Source organism: Pagrus pagrus, assembly GCF_965226575.1.
Source record: "Pagrus pagrus genome assembly, chromosome: 20".
Taxonomy (NCBI): domain Eukaryota; kingdom Metazoa; phylum Chordata; class Actinopteri; order Spariformes; family Sparidae; genus Pagrus; species Pagrus pagrus.
The window spans coordinates 11,690,742-11,717,302 of NC_140207.1; the positions used below are offsets into that span (position 1 = coordinate 11,690,742).

General features: G+C 37.6%; 4 protein-coding genes across 4 annotated transcripts; 2 read left to right on the top strand and 2 right to left on the bottom strand.

Annotated features, from left to right (window-relative positions):
- Positions 1-449: 449 nt before the first annotated feature.
- Positions 450-1,253, bottom strand: LOC311249417 (cystatin-B-like). Its single transcript, XM_084340432.1, has 3 exons — positions 1,115-1,253; positions 911-1,012; positions 450-782 (listed from the first exon to the last, which is right to left on the bottom strand). The coding sequence occupies exons 1-3, from the start codon at positions 1,184-1,186 to the stop codon at positions 654-656; spliced, it is 303 nt and encodes a 100-aa protein (XP_084196558.1). The 5' UTR covers positions 1,187-1,253; the 3' UTR covers positions 450-653.
- Positions 1,254-4,864: 3,611 nt separating this feature from the next.
- Positions 4,865-5,444, top strand: LOC311249815 (cystatin-A1-like; the record flags this gene model as incomplete). Its single annotated transcript, XM_084341131.1, has 3 exons — positions 4,865-4,933; positions 5,035-5,136; positions 5,310-5,444. The coding sequence occupies 3 exons, from the start codon at positions 4,865-4,867 to the stop codon at positions 5,442-5,444; spliced, it is 306 nt and encodes a 101-aa protein (XP_084197257.1).
- An 11,972-nt stretch (positions 5,445-17,416) lies between these two features.
- LOC311249500 (cystatin-B-like) lies at positions 17,417-18,856 on the bottom strand. The gene is made up of 3 exons (XM_084340565.1): positions 18,692-18,856; positions 18,476-18,577; positions 17,417-17,770 (listed from the first exon to the last, which is right to left on the bottom strand). Exons 1-3 carry the CDS (start codon positions 18,761-18,763, stop codon positions 17,642-17,644), a joined length of 303 nt encoding a protein of 100 aa, XP_084196691.1. The 5' UTR covers positions 18,764-18,856; the 3' UTR covers positions 17,417-17,641.
- Positions 18,857-22,035: 3,179 nt separating this feature from the next.
- LOC311249158 (thiosulfate:glutathione sulfurtransferase) lies at positions 22,036-25,538 on the top strand. The gene is made up of 4 exons (XM_084339965.1): positions 22,036-22,217; positions 24,353-24,475; positions 24,555-24,717; positions 25,165-25,538. Exons 1-4 carry the CDS (start codon positions 22,064-22,066, stop codon positions 25,217-25,219), a joined length of 495 nt encoding a protein of 164 aa, XP_084196091.1. The 5' UTR covers positions 22,036-22,063; the 3' UTR covers positions 25,220-25,538.
- Positions 25,539-26,561: the final 1,023 nt, after the last annotated feature.

The following is a 26,561-nucleotide window of genomic DNA, read 5'->3' on the forward strand; positions in this document are numbered from 1 at the left end:
TCGAATGACTACTGATGAAGAAATGTCTCCAGAAAATGAGAGAACACGCTTCAGAGAGTAGGTTAACCACACTTAGCAAACAGTGGTTGCTAGCAAGTGGCTAAATGAGACTACAGAAGTTCATGCTGAACACAAAGACTCATCTGCTAGTCCGTCTTCACAGGCCGACTTCAGTTGTAAACTATTCTAACTCTTGCTTTACAACTTGTGCATTGATCAGTCTACAGAAAATGTGTATAGTAATTGTGTAGTAAGACGCTTAGTGGTGGTGACATTGAAGTCATGCAATCAAATGTAGTCTGTTTATGTCTTAGCTAGTTTTTAAACATTTTATAGCAGCATTATCAAATATTATATCTTAAAATGGATATTCTCAAGTACTCACATGGCCTGTAGAAAATCTGACTTATCATTGAGGCAACACTTGCAATTAAGAATGACAGTAAATCTCACTTTCTGATGCATGCTTTATTTTTCCTTTTCAAAATAGATCATTCAACAGTGTACATCCTCACATCCTGTATGTGTTAATAGTTGGAAACAAAACACCACATGTATCACGACTGTAAAGGAATATTCAAATCATTTCAGGATAAAGAAACTGAATGTCGTCGTGAGGCTGCAGCGTGGAGGCAGTGAGCGGTGTGATTGCATTAGAAAGGTAAGATGGGATCGCCTTTGCGATGGTCCTCATTTAGATCAAGCAGCTCGATCTTTCCTCCATTACATGGAAGGTTTTGGAGGACTTTCAGAAGAAGGTAACCGTCTCCTCCCACATCAACCTGCACAGAAGAGATGGTACGTCTAAGTACATATATTGATCTTTGTAGTGACAACTCCAGAGGTCACAATGAATACAGTCCATATACATGTATGTAATATGAGTCAATGATATCACAGCATTAATTACCTTGATGAGGCAGATTTTTCCAGCCACAACCTGACTCCTGTATGTCACTGCTCTGAATTCCACGTATTTCTTCTTTGTCTTTTCCTCCACTTGCTTCTTCACCTGTGTATGAATGAAATGAAAAGTGATGCAAATCCAGACTGAAATGCAGACCACAGAGTTGTATGCAGAGGTTTTGAAGAATGAGGACAGAGTGAAGCTCACCTCGTCACAAATCGTCTGAATGTCCTCAGGGGCATCCTGTGTCTCGCTGAATCCTCCAGGCATGTGAGCCATTGTCACAAGGTCAAGTGAAGTTAAGAGAGACGTCAACTGAGTCTCAACTGTTCATTTATTAGCTGATCATCAGGCATATTTATACAGTGTGGCTTCCCCTCGGTACAGGCAGGAAGGTGGCTCTGAGGTTAGTGTTACTCATGAATTACTCCCCGATTCCAGCTCACGCCGTGACATTTCAAAAATTCTTTGCTTCAAGTTGTGTAATTCAGATTTCGATCATATTGTTCATCTTTAAAGCAGCTGTAATCCATACTTTTATTGACAAACCCACAGAGAATTATCATTGTACTCTGCAGTTCCCCTCAGCTTTTAAGCATTTTCCGCCCGTAAGTGAACACAGTGGAGCATTTAGCAGCTAGAGAGCCACATTTTGTCCCTTGGAAGTGAAGCGAGAAGAGAGTTGATATTAGACATAAGCCCTGTTTTCAACTTGCTAAATTTCTTTTTTATAAAATGGTTGGCTCAAATGAAGGAGTCCTGTCTGTGGCTGCAATACAAATCTGTCTTTATACCAGTAGTAATGATTGGAACAGTTTCAGTTCAACAGCGTGTGAATGTTCAGTTATCTGCACTTCAGGACAGAGAACAAGGAGGTCAGTAGACACCGCCCTGTCGCTGAACTTTCTCATTTAGTTTGTATGTTCTGTAGGGATGCAAAGCTCCCCCACACCATCCGTTAGTGAAGAAATAAAGTTGTTTGAGTCACTCAACAACTCACCAGAGTTCAAAACAGTGTCACCATCCCGGGCTTTTTAGACTAATTTATTAAATTAGGTGGCAGACAACCCAATGACGCTGAATTATTTATACATTGTTGTGAAACCTTTCACATATTGAAGAAAACTGAGAGAAGACCATATTGGATGAACTTCAACAAGGAAGGCCATTGTTGTGTTGGTACAGGGTTTAAAACACAGCTGAGTGCTGAACCTCATTGTGTTTTTGTATCCACTGTAAGATTGAGATTATTTTAAAGGTGCACTACGTAGTTTTGGAGAAGAAATTCAAACTCTGAATTTTAATATTTACAACACTGAGGTACAGCTGCGTCCACAGCTGCATGAACCAGCCTTTTTCAGCAGACAAAGTAAGACTAAGGAAGATGACCATTTGCTCCCTGATGCATGCTCCTAATGAACAGTGTCTTTCTCAGCAGTCCCTAATACCAGACAGTACACAAACCCAATCCAGAGCTCAGAGGTAGACCTATAAAACCATACAAATAAACAAAGAAGTATAAAAAATCCAGAAGCCGCCTGACAATTATTATATTTTTAAGTTTTCTTCAGTATCAAAGTGAAATTTTTTGAAATCACATCAGATGATGGACCGTTACAGTCAGGAGAGGACTAATGTAAGTCCTATTTTGAACTATGGCAGGAGCCATATTCCAAAAGTAAAAAACTATTAAGGAGCAGATGAGAAGAAGTAAAATAATTTAGCTGTTAAAGTCGTATATTTAGTGACTTAAGTGAAAATAGTACATTGAGCAGCTCAGGTCAGATTAGAAAGTTAAAGATTATTGATGGAAATCTACATAAAACCTTTCTCACAAGGTCCCATAGAGGTTGTGTATACTGTGAGCTTTATTGAAGATATATCTTCCTTGTTCATGAAAATCAATCGGCAGTTCTTTTAGTATAACTTTTATTTTGATGCAGAGCTCTTAAACCATGTAGGTTAGTGTACTTACAGTATTCACTTCATATTTAAATGGTAATTACCCAAGTACTCACGTGGCCTGTAGAAGATCTGACAATTTTTCCTTTTCAAAGTAGATTTATTCAACTTCCTCCCTGTCAACATCCTCACATACTGCGCGTGTTACCAGCAGTGACTTTGTAAGTTTGTGACTTTGTGAGACTAGAGATGAAAAAATACACATTTACAGAAATGTTTATCAGTCTGCACTGTCCCTTTAATAAACCGATAAATTAGATTAAATTCATAAAATTGAAATAAAGATCATACTGTAAATGTCAAAAAAGGTCAATTCCACTTTTATATAAACACATTTTCATCTGCTCCAAACGGTTTAAAAACCCTTTGGCTCCCTCAAGTGTTTGAACACTTGCAGAAAGAAGCTCGTTTCAGGGAGCAGCTTGTCTGCACACCTGGATATGAATCATCAAACCAGCGGGTTAATTTGAGATTAACGAAGCCCAGCTTGATGGTGAACTGCTACTACATTTTGCATTGAATAATCCCAACCTTTGAATCGAAGCACAATTAACATTTACATTCAAGTTAGATCTGTACATTGATTTTCATGCTTTACCTTTTGGGGAAATTATTAAATATGGACAGTAAAACAAAGATGATGGCAAATGGAAAAGTAGTAGTAAAATCATGTGTCATTTGGGATAACATTTAAAAAACAAATATGGTTTGTTGATTTTATGCAAACATGTTTGAATGTAAACTGATATAAATTTGTAAAGTACGGTCATGTCTTAAGTAACTCATAGGGAGGAAAAATTGGTTCATTGAAAAAGTTTTAATGTGATAACATTTGGAAAATTCATTAATTTCTTCCTGTAGGACATTTTGAGTGGTATCGTTATCTGATTCTCAATTGAAAGACCGAAGTACACCGACAAGTTACAGAATAATCACTGCGAACAAATGATCGATCTTGACTGAATAAGGTGATAATATGTGTGTGTGGCATCACAGCTTCTCTGCACTCCTTTTTAAAGCCTTTTGAACACTTTGACACTGTTAATCTGAAGTAAAATGAGATATTACTTTACTGCCATCTTTAACAACCACCATTGCAAATAAAAATCTACCTACGTGACTGAGATAGAAATAATCATGGACTAGGTAATGTATTAAAGTTTTATTTAACTTGCACTCTGTCATGTTCATTGTCTTCTTCCTTCCTCACTCTCTGATGTATCATCTGATGTTTTCTTGCAAGGCAACCAAATATTAAAACCATGACCTTAAGTAAAGTTACGTATTTTTCTGGGTTTGAACATTGAACATTGTTGGAAACAATACACAACTCAACAAAACACAGAACAAAGGCCTGATCAGCTTCAGACACTTTAACACAGAATGATTGTTATATGCATTTTTGTGTCTGTTGGTCAGGATATTCAGCAATGACAGGGAGGAAGTTGAACGTTTCATTTCGTGAAGGGATTTCTTAAATAAAGCAACAGAAAATTAGCTTTGTTTCTTCTCTGATGTCCAGATGAACAGATTCTAAAGCTCCAGACATTTGTAGTCTTTGTTTGATTGCAACATACATTTGATTACCTGAAAGTAGTCGGATGAATCTATGCTCATGTTAAGTTTGTGCTTACACATTAGCATTACCATTACCTTGAGTAAATTACGTATTTCTCTGGGTTTGAACATTGTTCGAAACAATACACAACTCAACAAAACACAGAACAAAGGCCTGATCAGTTTTAGACACTTAAACACAGAATGATTGTGGGATGGCCGTCATCTATCTGACAGATATTTTGCATCAATCTATGCTCATGTTAAGTTTGTGCTTACACATGTAGCTCCACCCAACATGCAGTGGGGCCACCTTTCAGGTGTATCCAGGTGTGGCTACTCCATATAAATATGTGTGTATTTGATACACAGTTGAAACAGTTGAGACATAAAAGCAGAAAGTTGACTTCTGTGTTAAACTCAACGGACCTTGAGACAATGGATATAAAACCCGGAGGATGGAGTAAGACAAAGGGGGTAGATGAGGCAGCTATGGTTTGTTACCAGGTGAGCTTCACTCTGTCTTCACTCTTTACATCTCTACACACAACTCTGTGGTCTGCACTTCAGTCTGGATTTAAATCAAATTTTATTTCACTCAAACACAGGTGAAGAGCCTCGTGGAGAGGAAGACAAACAAGATATACCAGGAGTTCAGAGCAGTTGAATACAGGGATGAGACTGTGAATGGAAAAAACTTCCTCTTCAAGGTAATTAATATTGTGATATTTATTTTAAAGAGAAGTAAGAATGTCTCAGATACATGTGCTGAATGAAGTGTGACATCTTGGCAAGCATTTAACACTGCTCCTCAATTTTCAAGAACATGAGATCAAGATGAATATATTAATTAAAGTCCAAATCTCCTCTCTTTTTCCTGCAGGTTCATGTTGGAGGACCCAACTACATTCATCTGTTTGTCTTCCAAGCACTTCCCTGTAACGGAGGACATCTTGAGCTGCTCGGTGTACAGGAGGACAAAACCAAAGAGGTTGCGCTCGAAACTTTCAACAATTAGTACTCTGCTTCTTCATTCTGAAATGACTCCACACAATGTTGAAGACACTCATGTTAACATGATTTTTGATTTTGAATGTCACATTACACGTAAAGATCAAAATGTTGCTGTTTGGAAGGAGCAAGTTGGATTAACTACTTTCTAAAGAAATAAAGAAAGCCTGAAGCATGTCCTGTGTCCTGTGTCCATATCCTGTTAATTTGACACATTAAATCTTGATATTCTTATTCAGAAACTTTACATATTTAACTCTTCTGATAAAACTTTAGTGTTGACAATCTTGTCTCTTCAACCATATGAGGGGTGGCTATGACAATGAACAGAAAACTAGTAGTGATCAATGAAATAAATGTACTTTTTAATTAAATAACCTGGTCGGTCACAACGTAGCTCCAGATGCTAATGTTGCCTCATGTCTTCTGTCTGTGTAGATATGTAACAATGTGTCATCAGATATGAGCACAGCTGCTTATCATTCATTATCTGTTTATACACCGATAAGTTACAGAACAATCACTGCGAACAAATTATCAATATTGACTGAATAAGGTGATAATAAAACAGTGTGGCATCACAGCTTCTCTCCTTCTTTTTAAAGCCTTTTGAGCACTTTGACACTGTGAATCTGAAGTAAGATGAGATATTACTTTACTGCCATCTTTAACAACCACCATTGCAAATAAAAACCTACCTACGTGACTGAGATAGAAATACTCATGGACTAGGTGATGTATTAAAGTTTTATTTCACTTACACCTCGTGATGTTCTCCGACTTCCTTCCTCACTCTCTGATGTATCATCTGATGTTTTCTTGGAAGGCAACAAAATATTACGAACCATGACCTTGAGTAATCGTATGTATTTCTCTGGGTTTGAACGTTGTTGGAAACAATACACAACTCAACAAAACACAGAACAAAGGCCTGATCAGTTCTAGACACTTTAACACAGAATAATTTTGGGATGGCCATCATCTACTGTATCTGACAGATATTTTGTCTGAAAGGGTAAGTTGTTATTTCATCTAAATGAGGAGGAGCCCTTGAAGAGACCCCCTGACCTTCCTCTTGCTTTGCTGTTGGTAAATCCAGACTGAAATACAGAGCAGAGAGTCGTGTGTGGGGGTCATGAAGAATGTAGGTAGAATGAAGCTCACCTCATCACAAATCTTCTGAATGTTCTCAGTGGCATCCTGTGTCTCACTGAATCCTCCAGACAAGTTAGACATTGTCACAAGGTCAGTTGAACTGTAGGGCCTTGGCAGAGGTTTGAAGCTTGTGTGAGGAGCAACATGTTCTGCTGAACTAGAACATGTTCTCTGTACATGTTCTAGTCCAGCAGGTCACCACACCTGAGTGGGATTAAATGGACGTCCTGCCTTAAATACTCATCTTTGAATTCTAGGTCAGGATGAAGAAATGAAAGTGATTAAAGTCTAACAGAGAATATTCCCAATGACATTGCGTAGTATGTCTCATATTATCTTCTTATGAGTGGCTTGTTTTATTTATTACCTGACGCTGGAGTACAATAGTAATAATAATAATTCATTTTATTAACAAAATACTTCAGTTCTCTTTTATTATGGCTGTCCATGCTTAAAAAATATTTCAGTATCTTTGCATTTTAATATTATTTTCTGAGAATGACTTTGTAAGTTTGTGACTTTGTGAGACTACAGATGAAAACATACACATTTACAGTGATGTTCATCAGTCTGCACTGTCCCTTTAATAAACTGATAAATTAGATTAAATGAATAAAATTGAAATAGAGATCATACTGTAACTGTCAAAAAAGGTGCATTCCACCTTTTTATAAACACAATTTCATCTGCTCCAAAAGGTTAAAAGCCCTTTGGCTCCCTCAAGTGTTGAAAAGAGGAACTATGTTTTTTATGTGTGTCAGTGCTTTATTTATTTTGAAGTTTTACTTGTGTTGATGCACTCTAAGTTGTGAGAATACAGCCTACAACGCTCTGCTTAAATTAGAAATCATGACATAAACAGTGATTAACTCTTTGGCAGTTTTATTCTTTGTTTTGTTTTTAGTTTATTTAATTTAAAGAAGTGAAAATGCATATTAATTAACATGAGCACCAAAGTCTATCATGTAAATGTACCAGGTTCAGCCATACAGGCTAATTTTCAACTGCAGTCCCAGTTCGTGCAAATCAAAAAAGTTTTAGCATGTTGCAGCTGTGGATTGTTAAAACAAAAGTGTCTTTTTTTGTGGCTTTGTTTTTACTGTCAGGGCTATTGATTTATTGTGTGTACTACGTGTGTGTCTGTGCACTGTTTGTGTCTGTATTTGTGTTCGTTTTGGCAAACTGGACCCATTTCTACTGTTTCTTTTTTAAGTTAATATTTGTATCAATTGTTGTGCATTACATTATTTTTATTGCTCGTGTCTTTTACTCTTTATCTTTTCTTATTTTAACTACCCATTTTGTATTGCTGTCTCAGTTTATGTAGTTTGTATTCTTAATATCTCGTGTTTTTTCAAACACTGGTGAATCACTTTAAGTTGCATTTTGGTTTGTTTAAAAGGTGCTATATGAATAAAGTTTGATTGATTGTAACTTATGCCGAATTAGCTACTAGGAGATTCTGTTTGCAAGGTACTCATGAATGTACCGACACCTTTCACTGTTTCACCTTGACAATGAAGAAAACCTAGAAACATGATAATTCTCAGGCAAGTTCTGGATCAATTTTCTTCATTTATTTCTATGGATTTATAGTCCTAACTCTGAGCACTAGATGGAGTATGAGCACTGTTTGTTATCAGGAACTGATGAGACATGCATACAGTTTTGATCTCGGCCAATACATAAGGTGGGTTTTTGATTACATGCAACATTATATTTGACTTGTTTGAACACTCGCAGAAAGAAGCTTGTTTCAGGGAGCAGCTTGTCTGCACACCTGGATATGAATCATGTTTTAATTGAGATTAACGAAGCCCTGCTTGATGGTGAACTGCTACTACATTTGGCATTAAATAATCCCATCCTTTCCAATCGAAGCACAATTAACATTTACATTCAAGTTAGATCTGTACATTGATGTTCATGCTTTACCTTTTGGGGGAAATATAAAATATGGACAGTAAAACAAAAATGATGGCAAATGGAAAAGTAGTAGTAAAATCATGTGTCATTTGGGATAACATTTAAAAAACAAATATGGTTTGTTGATTTTATACAAACGTGTTTGAATATGAATTTATATAAATAAGTAAAGTACAGTCATGTCTTAAGTACCTCAAAGGGAGAAAAAATGGGTTCATTGAAAAAGTTTTAATGTGATGACATTTGGAAAATTCATTAATTTCATCCTGTAGGACATTTTGAGTGGTATCGTTATCTGATTCTCAATTGAAAGACTGAAGTACACCGACAAGTTACAGAACAATCACTGCCAACAAATGATCGATATTGACTGAATAAGGTGATAATATAACAGTGTGGCATTACAGCTTCTTTGCACTTCATCTTTTTAAAGCCTTTTGAACACTGACACTGTTAATCTGAAGTAAGATGAGATAAGACTTTACTGCTAGAGGAGAAGTTCTGGAGAAAGAACACGTCATCTTTAACAACCACCACTGCAAATAAATATCTAACTACATGACTGAGATAGAAATACTCATGGACTAGGTAATGTATTAGAGTTTTTTTCAACTTGCACTCTGTCATGTTCACCGTCTTCTTCCTTCCTCACTCTCTGATGTATCATCTGATGTTTCCTTGGAAGGCAACCAAATATAACGGACCATTGGCTTAAGTAAAGTTACGTATTTCTCTGGGTTTGAACATTGTTGGAAACAATACACAACTCAACAAAACACAGAACAAAGGCCTGATCAGTTTTCACTTTAACACATGATTGTGGGATGGCCATCATCTATGTGACAGATATTTTGCCCGAAAGGGGAAGTTGTTTAGAAGAAGTATTTACTTTTGTTATTTCATCTAAATGTTTTATTTATTGCAAAACTAACATTTATATTCAAGTTAGATCTGTACATTGATGTTCATGCTTTACCTTTCCGGGGAAATATAAACTATAATTGTCTTTGCAGGTCAAAACTCTGAATCTTTGGTGAATTCACCTTTGACTGACTATAGTTCTGTTTCTCTACCTTCCTGGGCTGAAAAGCTGCAGTCTCATGTAAAAGTTATATGCATTTTTGTGTCTGTTGGTCAGGATATTCAACATTGACAGGGAGAAAGTTGAACGCTTCATTTCGTGAAGGGATTTCTTAAATAAAGCAACAGAAAATTAGTTGTGTTTCTTCTCTGATGTCCAGATGAACAGATTTCTAAAGCTCCACACATTTGTAGTCTTTGTTTGATTGCAACATACATTTGATTACCTGAAAGTAGTCAGATGAATCTATGCTCATGTTAAGTTTGTGCTTACACATGTAGCTCCACCCAACATGCAGTGGGGCCACCTTTCAGGTGTATCCAGGTGTGGCTACTCCATATAAATACATGTGTATTTGATACACAGTTGAAACAGTTGAGACATAAAAGCACAAAGTTGACTTCTCTGTTAAACTCGACAGAACTTGACACAATGGATCAAACGTGTGGAGGATGGAGTAAGACAATGGATGCTGACAAGGAAAGTCAGTGGATTTGCGATCAGGTGAGCTTCACTCTGTCTTCACTTTTTACAATCTCTACATAAAACTCTGTGGTCTGCACTTCAGTCTGGATTTACATCACATTTTATTCTTTCATACACAGGTGAGGAGCCTCGTGGAGAGAAAGACAAACAAGATATACCAGGAATTCAGAGCAATTAAATACAGGGTACAGGTTGTGGAGGGAACAAACTACCTCTTCAAGGTAATTAATATTGTGATATTCATTTTAAAGAGTAGCAAGAATGTCTCAGATACATGAACTGAATGAAGTGTGACATCTTGGCAAGCATTTAACACTGCTCCTCAATTTTCAACAACATGAGATCAAGATGAATATAATAATTAAAAACCAAATGTCCTCTCTTTTTCCGGCAGGTTTGTGTTGGAGGACCCCGCTACATTCACCTTCAGGTCTTCCAAGCACTTCCCTGTCATGGAGGACATCTTGAGCTGAGCGGCGTGCAGGAGGACAAAACCCAAGATGAACCCCTTGAACCTTTCAACAATTAAATGCCAACAGGCTGCAGTACTCTGCTTGCTCTGCTTTTTGATTTTGAATGTCACATTACACAGAGAGATCAAAATGTTGCTGTTTGGAAGGAGCAAGTTGAATGAACAACTTCCACAAGAAATAAAGAAAGTTTGAAGCATAGCCTGTGTCCTGTGTGTATTTCCTAAAGGCTTTTGACACATTAAATCTTGATATTCTTATTCATAAACTTTACATATTTAACTTTTCTGATAAAACTTTATAGCGCTGACAATCTTGTCTCTTCAACCATATGAGGGGTGGATATAACAATGAACAGAAAACTAGTAGTGATCAATGAAATAAATGTACTTTTTAATTAAAATATCATTTCATGGGACTTAAAAAGGCAACAATTTAATGTTTAATATAAAACCATCATTCATCAATTAACTATATTTGGTTTTAAAACAAAGACTCGTTGCATCATTTAAGTTGATATGTTACAATCATAACTTCATTCTTTTATTAACTTTTATTTTAGTGCCTTTGATTTAAGAAGAGTTTGGTTTTGGATCAGAGCGCTGCGTCTAACCTGTCAATCAAACACCACGGCCATCAGTGAGATGTGGGCTCCATTATCTTCATCTTGTTTCTTTGTCTCCTCTGTCCTTCTTAAGTCATGAGCAAGCGCCACTCTGGAGTTTTATTTGCCATGTTCATATCCCAGTTCATCACTAACTTCATTTCTGGGAATATTTTACTCAAGAAAATCAACTGTGTAGATTTCAAAGATGGACGGTTATACAACAATTGATGGCAAATGGGAAAGTAGTAATAAAATCATGTGTCATTTGGGATAATATTTAAAAACAAATATGTTTTGTTGATTGTATGCAAACGTGTTTGAATATGAATTGATATGAATGAGTACAAAATGTCTTAAGTAATTCATAGGGAGGAACAATGGTTCATTTAAAAAGTTTTAACATGATAACATTTGGAAAATTCATTAATTTCATACCGTATGACATTTTGAGTGGTATCGTTATTTGATTCTCAATTAAAACACTGAAGTACATTGTTGATACAGTGCTTTTTCCAGCTGCAGCACGTTTTCCTTTTGGTGATTTTTTGTAAACTCCTAGCTAATGAACATTCCCATCAGCTTCAGATGTAGTGTGTTTAGTGCTGATCAGCAATTATTCGCATACTAGCCCACACACCAAGATGTTGAAACTAACATCCACAGAGGGGCTGATGCTAAGTAGTAGGCTTCTCACGTATCCTGCCCTCTAAGGCCTTTTGTTTAGATGGAGTGTACTTTCTCAAGAAATTCCCCCTTTGGAGTCAACGGAGGCTTATCTTATCACATCCTGCTACAAATCAGTAATGTCCATGTGTCATAAAGGCATCCAACAAGTGTATTTTACTTCCCTCTCAGCAAAGCAATTCTCAATTGATGATATGGCAATGCAGCATTACAGCTTCCTTGCACTTCCTCTTATTAAAGCCTTTTGAACACTTGGGCACTGTTAATCTGAAGTAAGATGAGATAAGATGAGTCTTTACTGCCAGAGGAGAAATTCTGGAGAAAGAACACGTCATCTTACCACTGGGCCATAGAGGACGGGATGTGTGAGATGCAAACTCAATTGCAGCGTTTCTGTGGATGTTTGTTTCACCAATCTTTAGTTTAGCATATTAGCATGCTAATGTGTCTTTTTGAAAGTTAGCATGGAGTTTGCAAAAAAAGCATCTAAAGGAAAGTTGATTGTAAAGCAGATGCTGTTTCACTGACAAATCAGCTGACTGCGGCTGGAAAAAAAACAGATGAGAGCTTGAAAGTTATTATAGGTATCTGTTTTATTTATTGATAAAGTATTTATTTAAATATAAAGAACAGCCTTCAAAGGAGATAATATTGTATATATTTCCCAAAGGCCAAGAGTAAAAAACAATATGCAGTATTGTACTGTAATATACTAAGTATTCAATAACACTTCAAACTAGTCTCTGTTAATGATCACCTCAGTATAGTTACTGCTCCATAACCCACAGATATGTTTAATCAGTTTAAAATAAACAAGTATAGCAGTATCCACCTTGTGTATTGGCCAGGACATTAAGTATCCCAGAGTATGAGTGCTGACCCATCAGGAAGTGCTCACACTCCATCTAGTGCTCAGAGGCAGAATGACTTGATTGAAGTCTTAGAGTATGAGATACATTTGATATATCACCCTCTAAAACTAAAGGCTTGTTTGTTTTGAGGGCATTTGAACAAATAAATAATTAGTCAATGATTTCTTTGGTGCTTGTCCCAAATTTAAGTGGAGAAGAAACTAAAGATTTGGTTTTTCAACATGTCTGCTTGTTGGAACAGGCCCCTGGTGATAAAACAATTGTACAGAGTTGTTTGAGAAGCATCACAGCCAAATATTATTGACAAATATCAAGACACCTGCAAATGATTGACTACAGGAACCTCACATCACTGAGAATTAAGTCACTCACGTTTTAGATGTCTGATGTTGTCGTTTATTGGATTCAAAACCAGACCAGTCAAGATGTAGATGGTTTTCTAACACCACAATGTAAATGGTCAAATTTAAATATATCAGCCTGAAAATCACAGGACTTGTCTGTTGTGGGGAAAGAAGTCAGCAGTATGAATTTGAAATATGTGTGAGCCTCCTTTCATATTGAACAGAGGGGGAACAGAACAGTATCTGACAGCAATACTCCAAGCTGTCAGGATGCGTTCCCCCTGTTGTAAATGGTCAAATTTAATGATATCAGCCTGAAAATCACAGGACTTGTCTGTTGTGGGGAAAGAAATCAGGAGTATGAATTTGAAAGATGTGTTATAATGGAGCTGGATTTAAGAGAAATGTGATAAAATAGTGATTTATATTTAGCCTATAAATGAATGAGCACACTCTTTTGTCTCAGAGTAGTGTGAGCATTCACAGGAACTAACTAAAACTAAACTATCATTTTAAATGTTTCAAAATCATGTTTCACCTTTCCCAAAACCTCACAATGGCTAAATACATGGACTCTGTCTAACAATGAAATAATATGACGTGATTAAAATCACTTAACATTCAAAAGGAATTAAAACTGGATCAAAACATAAAAACACACTTGAATATACAGTAGAATTGGTCACTTATACATATTTCTTCTAGTTCTAGCTTAATACTTGTTTAAAAAGAAGATATACCAGAAACATTTACTAGTAATAATAAAATAACGTATTATGGAGAAGGTCCTTACACAGTTTGTCCCAATCATACCAGGACTCACCATTAGAGGGTACTGTGGGTCCACGGAGCACAGGACAATTTTACACATTACATTTATCTCAGTCAATCTTAATCGTAGAGAAATGTAAGAAACATCAGTTTTAAGAGGACAAATGGTGTTAAAAGTTGTAAATAACGGTATATGGTCTCCTGGGAATCATCTATTTGATGGTTTTATTGTAAAGACAACAACGTCCTCCTTGCCAGGTGAAGAGGGGTGAGGCTCCAAGGGCCTCTTAGCTGACAACAGTCAGCTTGCAGATGAAAGGATGCAAGTAACAGAACCTCAATGAAATGCAGAGGCGATGGACATGTGTTCCTACAAGGAGGACAGAAAAATCACTGTCTTCATCATCAGAAGACACTGGGGGGTTGTCTTCACCTTCTTCATACTCACCTTCATCATCAGAAGACAGCACAGGGTTGTACTCAACTTTTGAATATTCACCAACAAACTCACCTTCCTCATCTGAAGACAGAGAGAGGTCACTGATCTATACAAGAATGTATGTATTTGGTTCAACTGTTACAAGGTGTTGATGGATCTCATTACATGCAGCCAAAGGTTCATGAAGATAACCAAGGCGCCATAGCCTTAGCTAAAAATCCTGTACAGAGACAACGATGTAAACATGTTGACATAAAATAGCATTTTGTAAGGTCAGCTGTTAATGATGGCAAGGTAATGCTGGACTATTGTCCAACAGAACAAATGGTGGCAGATGTTATGACAAAGCCACCAACAAAGTCTAAGTTGAAAAAATTTGTGACATTTATGTTTGGAGAATAATATGCAAAAATATTTGTGTGAAGATATTTTGGTTCAGTAATATGCAAAGAAATGTTTATGTTTGGGGTACTGTAATATGTAAAGTGACCTTTGAGGGGATCATTGTATTTTTGTTTATTTTATGTTGAACATGCCAATGTGAGAGCAAGTGGGGGTGTTGGCGTACGTGCTCTCAATTTTTTGCGTGACACCGGAAGTGCTCGTCATATAAGGGGTGTGTACAATAAAACCCAGGTGTCTGTTGATTAACAAGACGTGTGTGTGCGGTCGCCTTTTGTTCTCTCCAACACAATATGTTTTTCTCTCTGGTATCCTCATCAAAACTGCGGGTGAAGGACAACTCTGCCAACACAGCAACTGAATAACTGCAAGAAGAGAAGTACGACGAGAAGGAGGAGCAGAGGGGATGTCCTCACCTTCCTCATACTCACCTTCCTCTTTTCCTGAAAATGTGTCTTTATGTTGACACAGGATGTTCACAACAGTAAGTCACACCTCTGCTGCTACAATCATATGACAAGTGTTAGGTGATTCAAAAACATAAGAAAGCTGAATATATCATGAGCATCATGACCAACAAGGCTTCTCTAAAATAAGCATGCAGGCATCTGTTGCTTCTGTTCACACTGAGAGGAACCTGTAACTGTTATTTTCTCCTGTTTTATAAGCTGCAAATAACAGGGACGCTTCGACAGCAGCATCACTGGACTCACAATACTCTCATGCAGTCACAGACTGATTTCATTCAACAACCAGCTTGTCAAATCCGAGCTGTCAGTGTGATTGCAAAGCAGCTTCTTCACAATATTTTTGATTTAAAATCGTGTTCTGTTGGTAATTTAAGGAATAAATGTAAATTTGTCCACATAATGTATAAAATTTGATCTTAAAACAACTCGAGCTTCAACAATCAAATGAATATACGAAGCTATCCACACAGGGGAAGCGGCCATGTTTGTTTCTAGAGAGAATGAGTGACTGATGAGATCCAGGTGTGAAGCTCAGGTGAGGGGACTGAAGTGATTACAGGGCAGATGGCAGTGGCAGGATCAGGAAGAGCTGAAGGGGCTTGTGAAAGTGATGAAGGTTGAAGAGAGGGACAGATAGAGGGACATCAACTGTCTGCTAGTTATTTAATCTTTTCGTTGGAAACAAAATCCTGCAACTTATGCTCAACAAAGAGGAACTGTAGTCACAAGATGAACCTAACACGGGTGTGACTGACATTTAGGGATTTACAAATATTCATGTGGCTCAACGAAACTGCAGTGTGAGTCAGTTAGTCTAAATTGTGAAGTAACAGGAGTGGTCACTGATGTACAGTCAACAGTTTTTCTGGCCTGGTTGCATTATTTCGTCTGTCTTGGGGACAACTGCTTACGTTTCACAGAACTGTGATTAATCAGGTTATGAGGATTGAGTCGATTTCATTTCACTGATGTCTGAAGAGGGATGTTGACATTGTTCTGCTGGAAAAGTTGAAAGAATCATCAGGTTTAGGTTTCGGGTTAGGGGGTCTTGATAAACCTTTAAAACTATTTAATTGGTAAACATGACAATTTGACCTGTGTGCACAGAAAGTATGTAGATTTTCTTCCAGAGATAAATACTTGAATACTTCAACCCCACTGACCTGCCACTGGTCTAGTCTTAACAAACTCATGCTGTTACACATCATTGAAACACACAGATCTCCAATTCTAGTGGAGATCTCAAGGTGGAGTGCTATGCTATCTCATCATAATAATTAATAATTGATGATTGATGATTAATAATTGATCATGATAATAACCGTAAACATTGAAAATATATATCATGCAACAAATATTTATACTTTTCTTATAGTTCTTGTTAAAGGTACTCCATGTATTTTTGGGCAGGAAATCTTTAGTGGCAAAACATCTTGATTGATGGATTTTATTTAATGCCTCAACAAACTAAATAAACAAAAACTGTCTTTGTTTTGTATGAATGAATAAACAAACTTTGTTTGAAGGACAATACAGTTTTACTTTGTTTATATTTGGCGGACCCTGCCACCTTTCTAGCTTAAAACATTGTTCTGGGGACCTTCTTCTCCTCTGTTGATGGTTTGTTTATTCAATTATAGAAATATGTCTGAGTGTGTATTATTACCTTATTAATATTGTAAATATTACATTTCAGAGTTTGAATTTCTTTTCCATAATATGGTCAACAGCTTAAAATAGGAATATGTGCATGTATCCATAAAATAGCTCAGAGGATTCTTATTCATTCAGGGTTGGGCTGTCACAGGATTATTGTGTTCAAACAAGTTTAAAAAGGCTATCAATCAAATTCAACCTAGTGTATTTTAACTTTAGACCATGACTGTATACTTTCCTCCACATTGTATAAGCTTAACACACACTTATGAATCACATCCACTGAACTGTAAGTGAATCATGAACCTGATGACTGTGTGTAAAGGGTAGATGTTGGATTTTATGGAACAAGAAATAGATGACATTAACAGGAACCAACAGTGAGTTGTGTGTTGTTGCACAAATCTGTGTCTGAGTGGACCACAGAAGAGGAAGACAGTGTAATCTTAAAAGGTCAATAATATCAATGAAGAACCTGGAGCAACGTCCACCGCTGACAAAGACCTTACGTTTAAGAATGGACTTTGTTTGCCTTCTTTGCATCCGCTAGCTGAGGACCTACGCCCCGAACTGCAGCTGTCTCACAAATCAGATACCACAGACAGAAAAACAACACTTAAGAGAATCACAACAATCAGATTTATTTATTAATCTTGTACAAAATATTTCCATTCTGACAAACTCTAAACATGATCTACGGTACGAAAACAGTTTGTTATTACATGTTAGGAATGACAACATTGTTTTGTATACTGAGTCAGGGTAATCTGATAATAACTGGGTATAATGAGACTGCAGCCTGTAGGCACTGGTGCTTTGCTTGGTTTGGATTTAGATCCCATTAGAAGTAAGCAATTGGGTCAGCATGGGTTTTGTTATGCTGCATATCAGTCAGCGAAACCTTTCCTCCTGCATGTGGCAGTTCTTTGTATACACGGAGGTGAACGTGTTCCTCTCCTCCCACATGGACCTGCAAGGAAGTAAAGGTATTAGGGAGATGTTAAAGAGGCCACTCATCCCCAAATCAAAAATACATATTTTTCCTCTTACCTCTAGTGTTATTTATCTGTAGAGATTGTTTTGGTGTGAGTTGCCACGTTTTGAAGATATCAGCCGTAGAGATGTCTGCCTTGTCTTGACTATGGCAACATGGCACTTAGTTTCATCCAGGAACTATTCGCTTTCTACCAAAATACACCTGAGGAAGAAGCGAGCATCTTCTCACGGACGAGAGGCTCGTGCCCACGACAGCGCAGGATGTAAACATCGATGAGCTGAAACATGAGCTAGCTTAGTTAGCTTCGTAAGCTAGCATCTCATCCATGAGTAGCTTCTTTTGCGCGTTTATGCGGAAGGAAAATAGAGCCCACATGAAACTGTTGAAAAAAAGGTCTGTGGATTATCTTGAGCAACCTTATTTTTGCCGGCTTTGAGCATCACAAGTCTCGAGTCTCCATCTAGTTGCATTACACTCGGGAGAAGGCAGACATCTCTACGGCTGGTATCTCCAAAACTCTGAACCTCACACCAAAACAATCTAGATGGATAAATAGCACTACAGGTAAGAGGAAATACATGTATTTTTTGATTCTGGGTTGAACTGTCCCTTTAAACCTGCATTTATTGTCACTTGGAGGAATTGAAAACAAGCCATGAACACAACACTGGAAATTACCTTTATGAAGTAGTTCATCCCGGCCACAACCTGCTTCGTGTAGCTCTTGGCTGTGAAAGTATCAAAAGTCTTCCCTGCTTTTGTCTCTGCGTCGGTCTTCATCTGAGCAACAATGACATGACAGTGACACAAAATGAAAGCCAGGCCAAGTTCACTGTGTGTGTGGAGAGTTTCAAGGAAATAAACTAACGGTGTAATTATATGTTTTCCACTTACTGCGTCACAGAGCTGCTGGATTTCAGCGTCAGCCGCAGTGGGCTCGGAAGTTCCTCCACAAAGCATCGGCATTGTGACAGTTTACAGCGAAACAAACCTGCCAAAAGACGAATAAACGAGAAACTGTCTTGTCTCACTGTTTTCACTGTGGCTTCCGAGCTGAGTCAGGAAGTCATATGACGCTCTGTTTTGGACTGTACCATCAGCGTAGGGGTGTCTGCATTTTTTGTAAACGACGTCACAACCCGACTGAAACAAAGAATTAAGTCTGTAATGAAAATAACTTTAGTAAATGTGTCTATAGTTGTGGTGAGAATCGTTCAAAGAAAAAATAATGAATACTCTCAGTCCACCCGCTTTACAGCCGATGTGGGTCAGTCCGAGGCGTGCCTGTGTTTGGATGAGGCTCAGCACACTGCTGGGACATGAGTTGGACAATAGGGTCTGGTTGGACTGGAAAAAATGTGTGGGGGTTTTCTGTATCACTAATGAGTCATGCACTAACTAAACAGTCCAATAAGGTTTTCTTCATCTTTCTCCACTTCCCCCTTTGCGCAGTCATTTCTGCTTTCTACACAAAGCTCCCTAAAATGACCAGTAGGCTATAGGCTACTGCATCAGAATCAAAAGCCTCTCTGAAGTCCAGTTATGTTTTTTTTTTGGTTCATTAAAAGAGATTTGTCGCAGTGGATGATTAAGTTTCTAGCATATGGATTAGATTTCCAATCACCCTTTTTTAAAACAACAGATTTCACAAGCTACAGTGTAAACCACTCAACAGGCCAGAAGAAGTGATTCATCCTCTGTGTTTCTCTATTTTTGTGCACTTATTTTCCATTATTTGTGGTGGTGTAAAGTAACTACATGCATTAGTAAATCATTATATTCAAGTAAGGGCTGGGCACTATAACGATTCATCATTATCGTGATATGAGACTATACATCATCATACATTTTGGGTGTCTTTATATCGTGATATAGTCGATATAAGCAGCTGTTTGGTGTTGAAGAAGATGACTGGCCTGCACAGAGGGATGACTGAACGAGAGCATATTCTGTGGGAAGCCCTCTGCATGAAGAAGCCTACAGCATGAGTACTGTTCAATGGCATCTAAGGTTGGGCAATGTCTATAATCTTCTGTTCTTTATGTTCAAGCTTTCTATTTACCTTAACGCCCTCCTGGCTTAGAAGGCATACAACTTTCCCATCATGTAAGCTGTCTTTCCAGTTTTAGTGAAACTCATTTATTGTACTGGCAGGGTCAGGGGTGAGATCTGTCCTCTGTGCAAGAACTGAATTGACTCTGCCAGATGCATGATTGAGACATATAAACAAGCAAATGGTGAACCTAATGAGGACATCTGCTGGACAAGTGTGACAAATCCATCTGTGAGAGATTCAGCTGTGACAGACTGTAATTCTGAATCAGGATCAGTAGATCCATCAGTGGAAAATACAATAAAATAGCTTTAGTTCTATATTAGTGTTACAACATTGTAGTTAAGGTTTTGTCTTGAATTGGTTCCTAAAGAATCCCTGTAGATTCTGCAATCAGTTCAGCAAAGCATTCATGTTTCCTCCAGATTAAACTTTATTAAAAAAAAGTTTCACCATGTTAGCAACACAGTTCTGGTCCAGACTGAAAAATCTCTACAACTTGATGTGTTGCCATGAAACTGGGTACAGACATTCACGTTTCCCAGAGGATAAATCACTCTGACTTTGGTGATCCCACAACTTGTTTTTCAAGCACCACCATGAGGTTAAAGTTTTTTTCTTCATGTCTGAATATTTCCATCAACTATTGGATTGATTGCCATGAAGATGCGCGCAGAGATTCATGTCTCCCAGAGGATTTACCCTACTGACTTTGATGACCTTTTGCCTTTTCCTCTTTTGTCAACATTAAATCGACATTACCACATATCCTGTGAACTATTTCATCATCTTCTCCATATGAGCCCACAAGTTTGTATAGATATTCATGTTCCTCAGAGGATTTACCCTACTGACTTGGTTGACCCTTTGGCTATTCCTCTTTTGTCACCGTTAGATCGACATTTCCACATATCCTGTGAACTATTTTGACATCTTCTCCATTTTAACCCACAAGTTTGTATATTCATGTTCTTCAGATTCATGTACCCTACTGACTTTGTCGATGTTTATGCTTTTTCTCTTTTGTCATCATTAGGTTGACATTTCTCAACATTTTCTCCATATTGGCCCCCAAGTTTGTATAGATATTCATGTTCCTCAGATGATTAATCCTAATGACCTCAGTGATCCTCTGAGCTTACCTCTGGCAACACCGTGACATCAAAATTCCAGTTTGTTAATACGTTAATTTATGACCTAATACTTTAAAAACTGATGACATTCCCATCAACCTTAGCTGTAGACTACTTTGTGTTGGCATGCTGTCTCATAAACTAAAGTGGTGAACATTGCTAAACATCAGCATGTTGTTATTGTGAGCATGTTAGTATTCTGATGTTAGCATCTGGTTCATATGTTAGTCTAAGTCTGGCTCCAGACTCTCAGTTTTGTTAGTGTTTCTTGTTTTTGCTTAATTCAGGAAAGTCAGTGTGAGTGTACTTCTTCATTTGGTTTGATTTTGTATTCATAATTGTAGTATTAATGTGTTGATGCACATTCTTTACTTTATTTTAATTTCTGTTTCTTAAATATTTGATTAACTGACCATATCATCTTTTTTGGGGGGGGATCGTTTAATTCTGTGGAAAACGCATGTTCAAAGTGCAGGGTTGGGTAGTAATTGATTACATATAATCGAGATTACATTATCAAATTACAAAAAAATAAGAAACTATTATTAGGCCATTTTACATCATATTAAGCAGGCCTAGGTGTCTAAAATATGTCTTCAAAAACCAGCATCAGAAATGTTGTAGAACATTAGTTTTGTATAGTTTTGACTATTTTGTGGCTTTTAGTATAAGGTACAGTATTAGTTTGAAGTAATTCAGGTTAGATTACATTTTCTAATCCATTGTATTGTGTTACACAACTCCTGTATTCAGTAACAAAACTATATTTCAATGTGATCTCACTCAACACTGTCTTGGTGAAAATAATTAAAGCATTTAATTTAATATCTTACATAAAATAATAATAATAATAATAATAATAATAATAATAATAATAATAATAATAATCTCATACCAACGCCACACAGGCAAGTTAATACTTTACAATTCTTGGTTTCCAATAAAAAAAGACTGTCTTGCACGATGTATCCTGACTCTAACTTTTCCAACCTGAGGATGGCGGCAGCAGAAGCAGCCTGCAGTGTGGGACGATGAAGAGAGAAGAAGAGACACGTCTGTAAGTGAAAGTGCACAGTCGCGATGACGCCTCACATTAATCTCCAGGGCGCACTTGTCTTCATCATGCTGTCCTGTCTGCTGTCTCGAAGTTTGTGCCAGGTTGTTGCGGAAGCGAACCGCAGGTCCTACCCGACCTATGCTTCAGTTTTTCGGACTTTTACAACCTCCGACAGCGGTAAACATTTATTTCCTGCATTACAAACAGCTGGAATCACCTTTACAGCCCCGTCGTCATATTCCTGTTGGCCTCCTCTCACTTTATGGTCGATTCTTAATCTGCTGGGTGTCATAATGTCCTTTATCACAGTGGTCGGTGTGTTTGATCGCTGTAAACATTTTATGAGGTGTTGTCACTGCAGTAGTTATTGCATTATAATAAGCTGCTCGTGCGTAATGCTGCCAGCCAGTGGTGCAAGGTAATGAGCCTACATTGACTCAAGTTCGAGCTGCCTGAATATTTTCATTTTCTGCTGCTTTTTACTATATTCAGAGGCAGATATTTTATTTTTCTTTGACATCTATTTGATAACTTTAGTTTCTTTAATAATAACAAAATATAGGCTAATACAAAATATAGTCAAGGGAATATTTGCAGGTTAATATAAGATTTTGCATTAATAAATTATGTGGGCTGATAGTCTTGTAGCCTTAATAGCCTTTACTAATAATAGAATAGAATAGACTAGATCTTTATTGTCATTGTTTCAAAAACAACGAAACACGGGTAGCAGCTCTTGGTTTGACAAATAGATATCAAATATAAACAAGTCTTAAAATAGAGAAAAATAGTAAAATATATACAACAAGATAAATGACAAGCAGGTAGAGGGCAGAGAGCTCTGTGCGTCTGGATTTCCGGAAATCCACAGTCAGTTCCTTGGTTTTCGAGGTGTTTAAGTCCAGGTTGTTGTCCGAACACCATTCTGTCAGATGCTGAATCTCCTCCCTGTAGGCTGACTCGTTGGTATTAGTTATCAGTCCCACTATGGTCGTGTCATCAGCAAACTTGACGATGGTGTTGGTGGGGTGGATGGGGAAGCAGTCATGGGTGAAGAGGGAGTAGAGGAGGGGGCTGAGGACACACCCCTGTGGTGTGCCAGTGTTCAGGATGAGAGTGGATGATGTGCAGCCTCCCATCCTGACGTTTTGTGGTCTGTTGCTGAGAAAGTCCATCATCCATGTGTGTCCATGTTGCTCAGTTTGTGGATTAGTTTGTGGGGGATGACCGTGTTAAATGCTGAGCTGAAGTCCATAAACAGCACTCTTACATACGTGTTGGGCTGATCCAGGTGTGTGGGCTGTGTGGGGTGCTGTGTTGACAGGCTGACAGCATCCTCTGTCGACCTAATAAAGTGATGTACACATGAATGCACCAATAATCATAACATATATAATAATATAGGCTCCATTTTCTAAAATGGGACATTCTGCATATTTTTTGTACTTTATGTATATTTTGCATCATTTAAGTAAAATTTTAAATGCATATTTAACTTTCTATCAACTGAGAGTTCTTACTTTTCGCAATTCTGACTTTCAAAACTATAATGAAAGTTCATTGTATTATCTTTAGGTAAAAATGGTAAAACCCCAAACTCAGTTTGACGTCAGAATTTTGGAAAAGAAAAGTCAAATCTCACTTTCTTTTTTTTACAGTTAACCTAACCCTCTTCAGTATTTCTACACTGGGGTTTTACCATTTGTACCTAAAGCTACTACGACTTCTTCTTTTTTTTATTCTGGTGAAACAAGTGAACTTTATTTTAGTGCCGTAGCACCAGACTACAGAGCAGCTTCTTTCCTCAGGCTGTGCGACCCCTCAATTCATCCTCAGCACTCCTTTGAAAAAAATAGTTTTAATTTTTTTGACTTATCTGACCCGCTAACAGACATCAAGAAAAACTAATAATTATAATAGCCAATCTTATTGCTGATGGTGTCTGAGACTGTATCATAAATTAACAGTTTCTTGTGGTACGTTTAAGTAAAAACCTGAGTACTTCCTCCACCGCTGCTGCCAGCATTGTCAGACTGAATGGACTGAAGAATGTGTATTCAGTGTTTTTCGTGCGATTGTTCGAAACAGGGAGTTTGGTCGACTCTGGCATTTTTGTTTCAAATGGACAACAATATACGTAGTCTGTCAGGAGGGAAAGCTCTGGTTTACCCTCACAGTGACATTGACCAGCAGTAAATGAACACAGCTTACTATCACATCAATGGATGGTGAGTTTATAGGTTTTACAGGAATTGGTAATTTGGCAAAAAGTGAATCTGAACTTCATGTGATCTTTTGTGTTTCCACTTTAGCTTCAGTGGTGACCTACTCGCAGCTGAAGACCATGCTGTCCAATCGTGACGTTCAGCTGTTTGACGTGAGAAATCCCGACGAGTACCAGGCTGGACGCATTGCAGATGCTGTCAACATCCCACGTAAGTAGTAGCACATGTAAAGTGATTTTCTTTAGACCTTTACTTCCATATTGTTCGTCTGTATGTTTGTGAATATCAGTGGGCAACCTGGAGGAGTCTCTGAGGCTGTCCCCAGAGCACTTTCAGCAGAAGTTTGAAGTGAGGGCTCCTGGGAAAGATGACGACAACATCGTGTTTCACTGCCGAAGTGGCAAGAGGAGCTCAACAGCGCTGGACATCGCCCGTCAGCTGGGATTTAGCAGGCGAGTAACAGCTGATGCACCTGTTTACCCGCATGCAACATATTGTTAAGTAGTAATTATGCTTCAAACACTGATTTTAAGTATTCAAATTACATGCAAATTTTCCATCTGATATTATTACATAGGTTCAATCTAAAGGGTCACATTGAAAGGTGCAATATGTAAGAGTTTTAGTTGACAACTTCCAAAAATGAACTGAAATTATCAACAAAGAAACAACAATTTCAATAATGTTGATAATATGGGTCTCGCACACATATCCAGCTCTATAAATGGTACATTTTTGCTGCGTTGTTACTTAATAATTAATCAGTCCCAGCGCTGCGACTCGAGTTCAATGTCCTTGGATGCTGCTCTGGTTTGTTGAACACTGGATGACCTTTGAGTGTAAAAACAAACATCAGTGACAAGAGACTGAGCTCCTCTCTTTATGCTTCTTCTTCTCAGGGCGAGACATTATAAAGGAGGCTACAGTGAGTGGGAGGAGCAAGAAGGGAAGTGAATCCAGGCTGAATCTTTATTAAAAGTACAATGACTACAGAACTACACAAAATGAATGAGCGATGAAACTTCTGTTACTCTTGGGCAACATTCAGTTACAGGTTTTTATCATGTTGACTGTTAATGTGTTACAGTTTAGATTCACATTGACTGATTTTATAGGTTAACACCACTTTTGCCAAGTAATATTTTTTAGCTACTGATTGAACCTGATCACTAAGGTTTTCATACACTGTGTGCCATTACTATTCTGTGTGAAGACACATGATTCAACTGATTAATGTGAAAGTGTTCGTGTTAAATAAATGATATACAAATGGAAACAACCTGTGTGTTTTAATTAGGCCCCTTTTGTTGCACAAGACACACAACAATAGTCACCTAGATAATAGCAAGGATATAATAATAAGAAGAAGAAGAAGAAGAAGAAGAAGAAGAAGAAGAAGAAGAAGAAATGAACAACACAAAAATGTAAGGGCAAGGTAAAAAATAAGACTAAATAAACAAAAATATTGGTAATAAACACAATTATATTTATAAAATAAGTACAATTTGCTGCTCCAGTTCCGTACTAAATACTAATTGTATACAGTATGTTGTGCACCATACATTAAAACTGAGTCAATCAGCTGAACATTATTCGGCAACAGTTATGATTATCAGTTCTCTGGTTTCAGCCTATTCGCTGTGACTTTTTACTGTTTTTCTTTTTATATGTTTGAGTTTTGGACATCTGATCGAAAACATCATGAAGGATATTTTGCAGCATTTTCTGACATTGAGAAAAGAATCCACAGATTAATAAATGATGGAAAAAAAACTTAGTTGCAGTTCTGCTTGCCTAATCTTTGATTTGGTTTCAGCAGGGAGTTCCTACTTTATTTTGTCAGTTCTCCAGTGTGAACATACGAACACATACAGACTCAAAACCTGCTTTGAATTAGTATGTAGTCTGGATTTTGGGATATAGTGTGGGATGGACAGTTCAGTCTCTGGACCACTAGATGGCAGCAAAATGTCAACCAACTCAGAAAATGTGTATTGTCATTTTTATCTCCTACCACTGTCCTTTATCATTATTGTAGCAATGCCCACTACGGCCTGACCTTCACACTGGTATTGGTTTTCGACAGCTATACATCCTGCGAGTAATCTGCACAACGTCCATACATCCCTCATTTGGGGCAAAGACGATCCCACTTCACCTTCCTCCTTTCCAACCCATCAACGGGAGTATTTGCAAAACATCAACAGTCAAGAAAGTGTGTGTGTGTGTGTGTGTGTGTGTGTGTGTGTGTGTGTGTGTGTAGGACTCAGTTCTCTGTTTCTGATCTCTGTAGGGA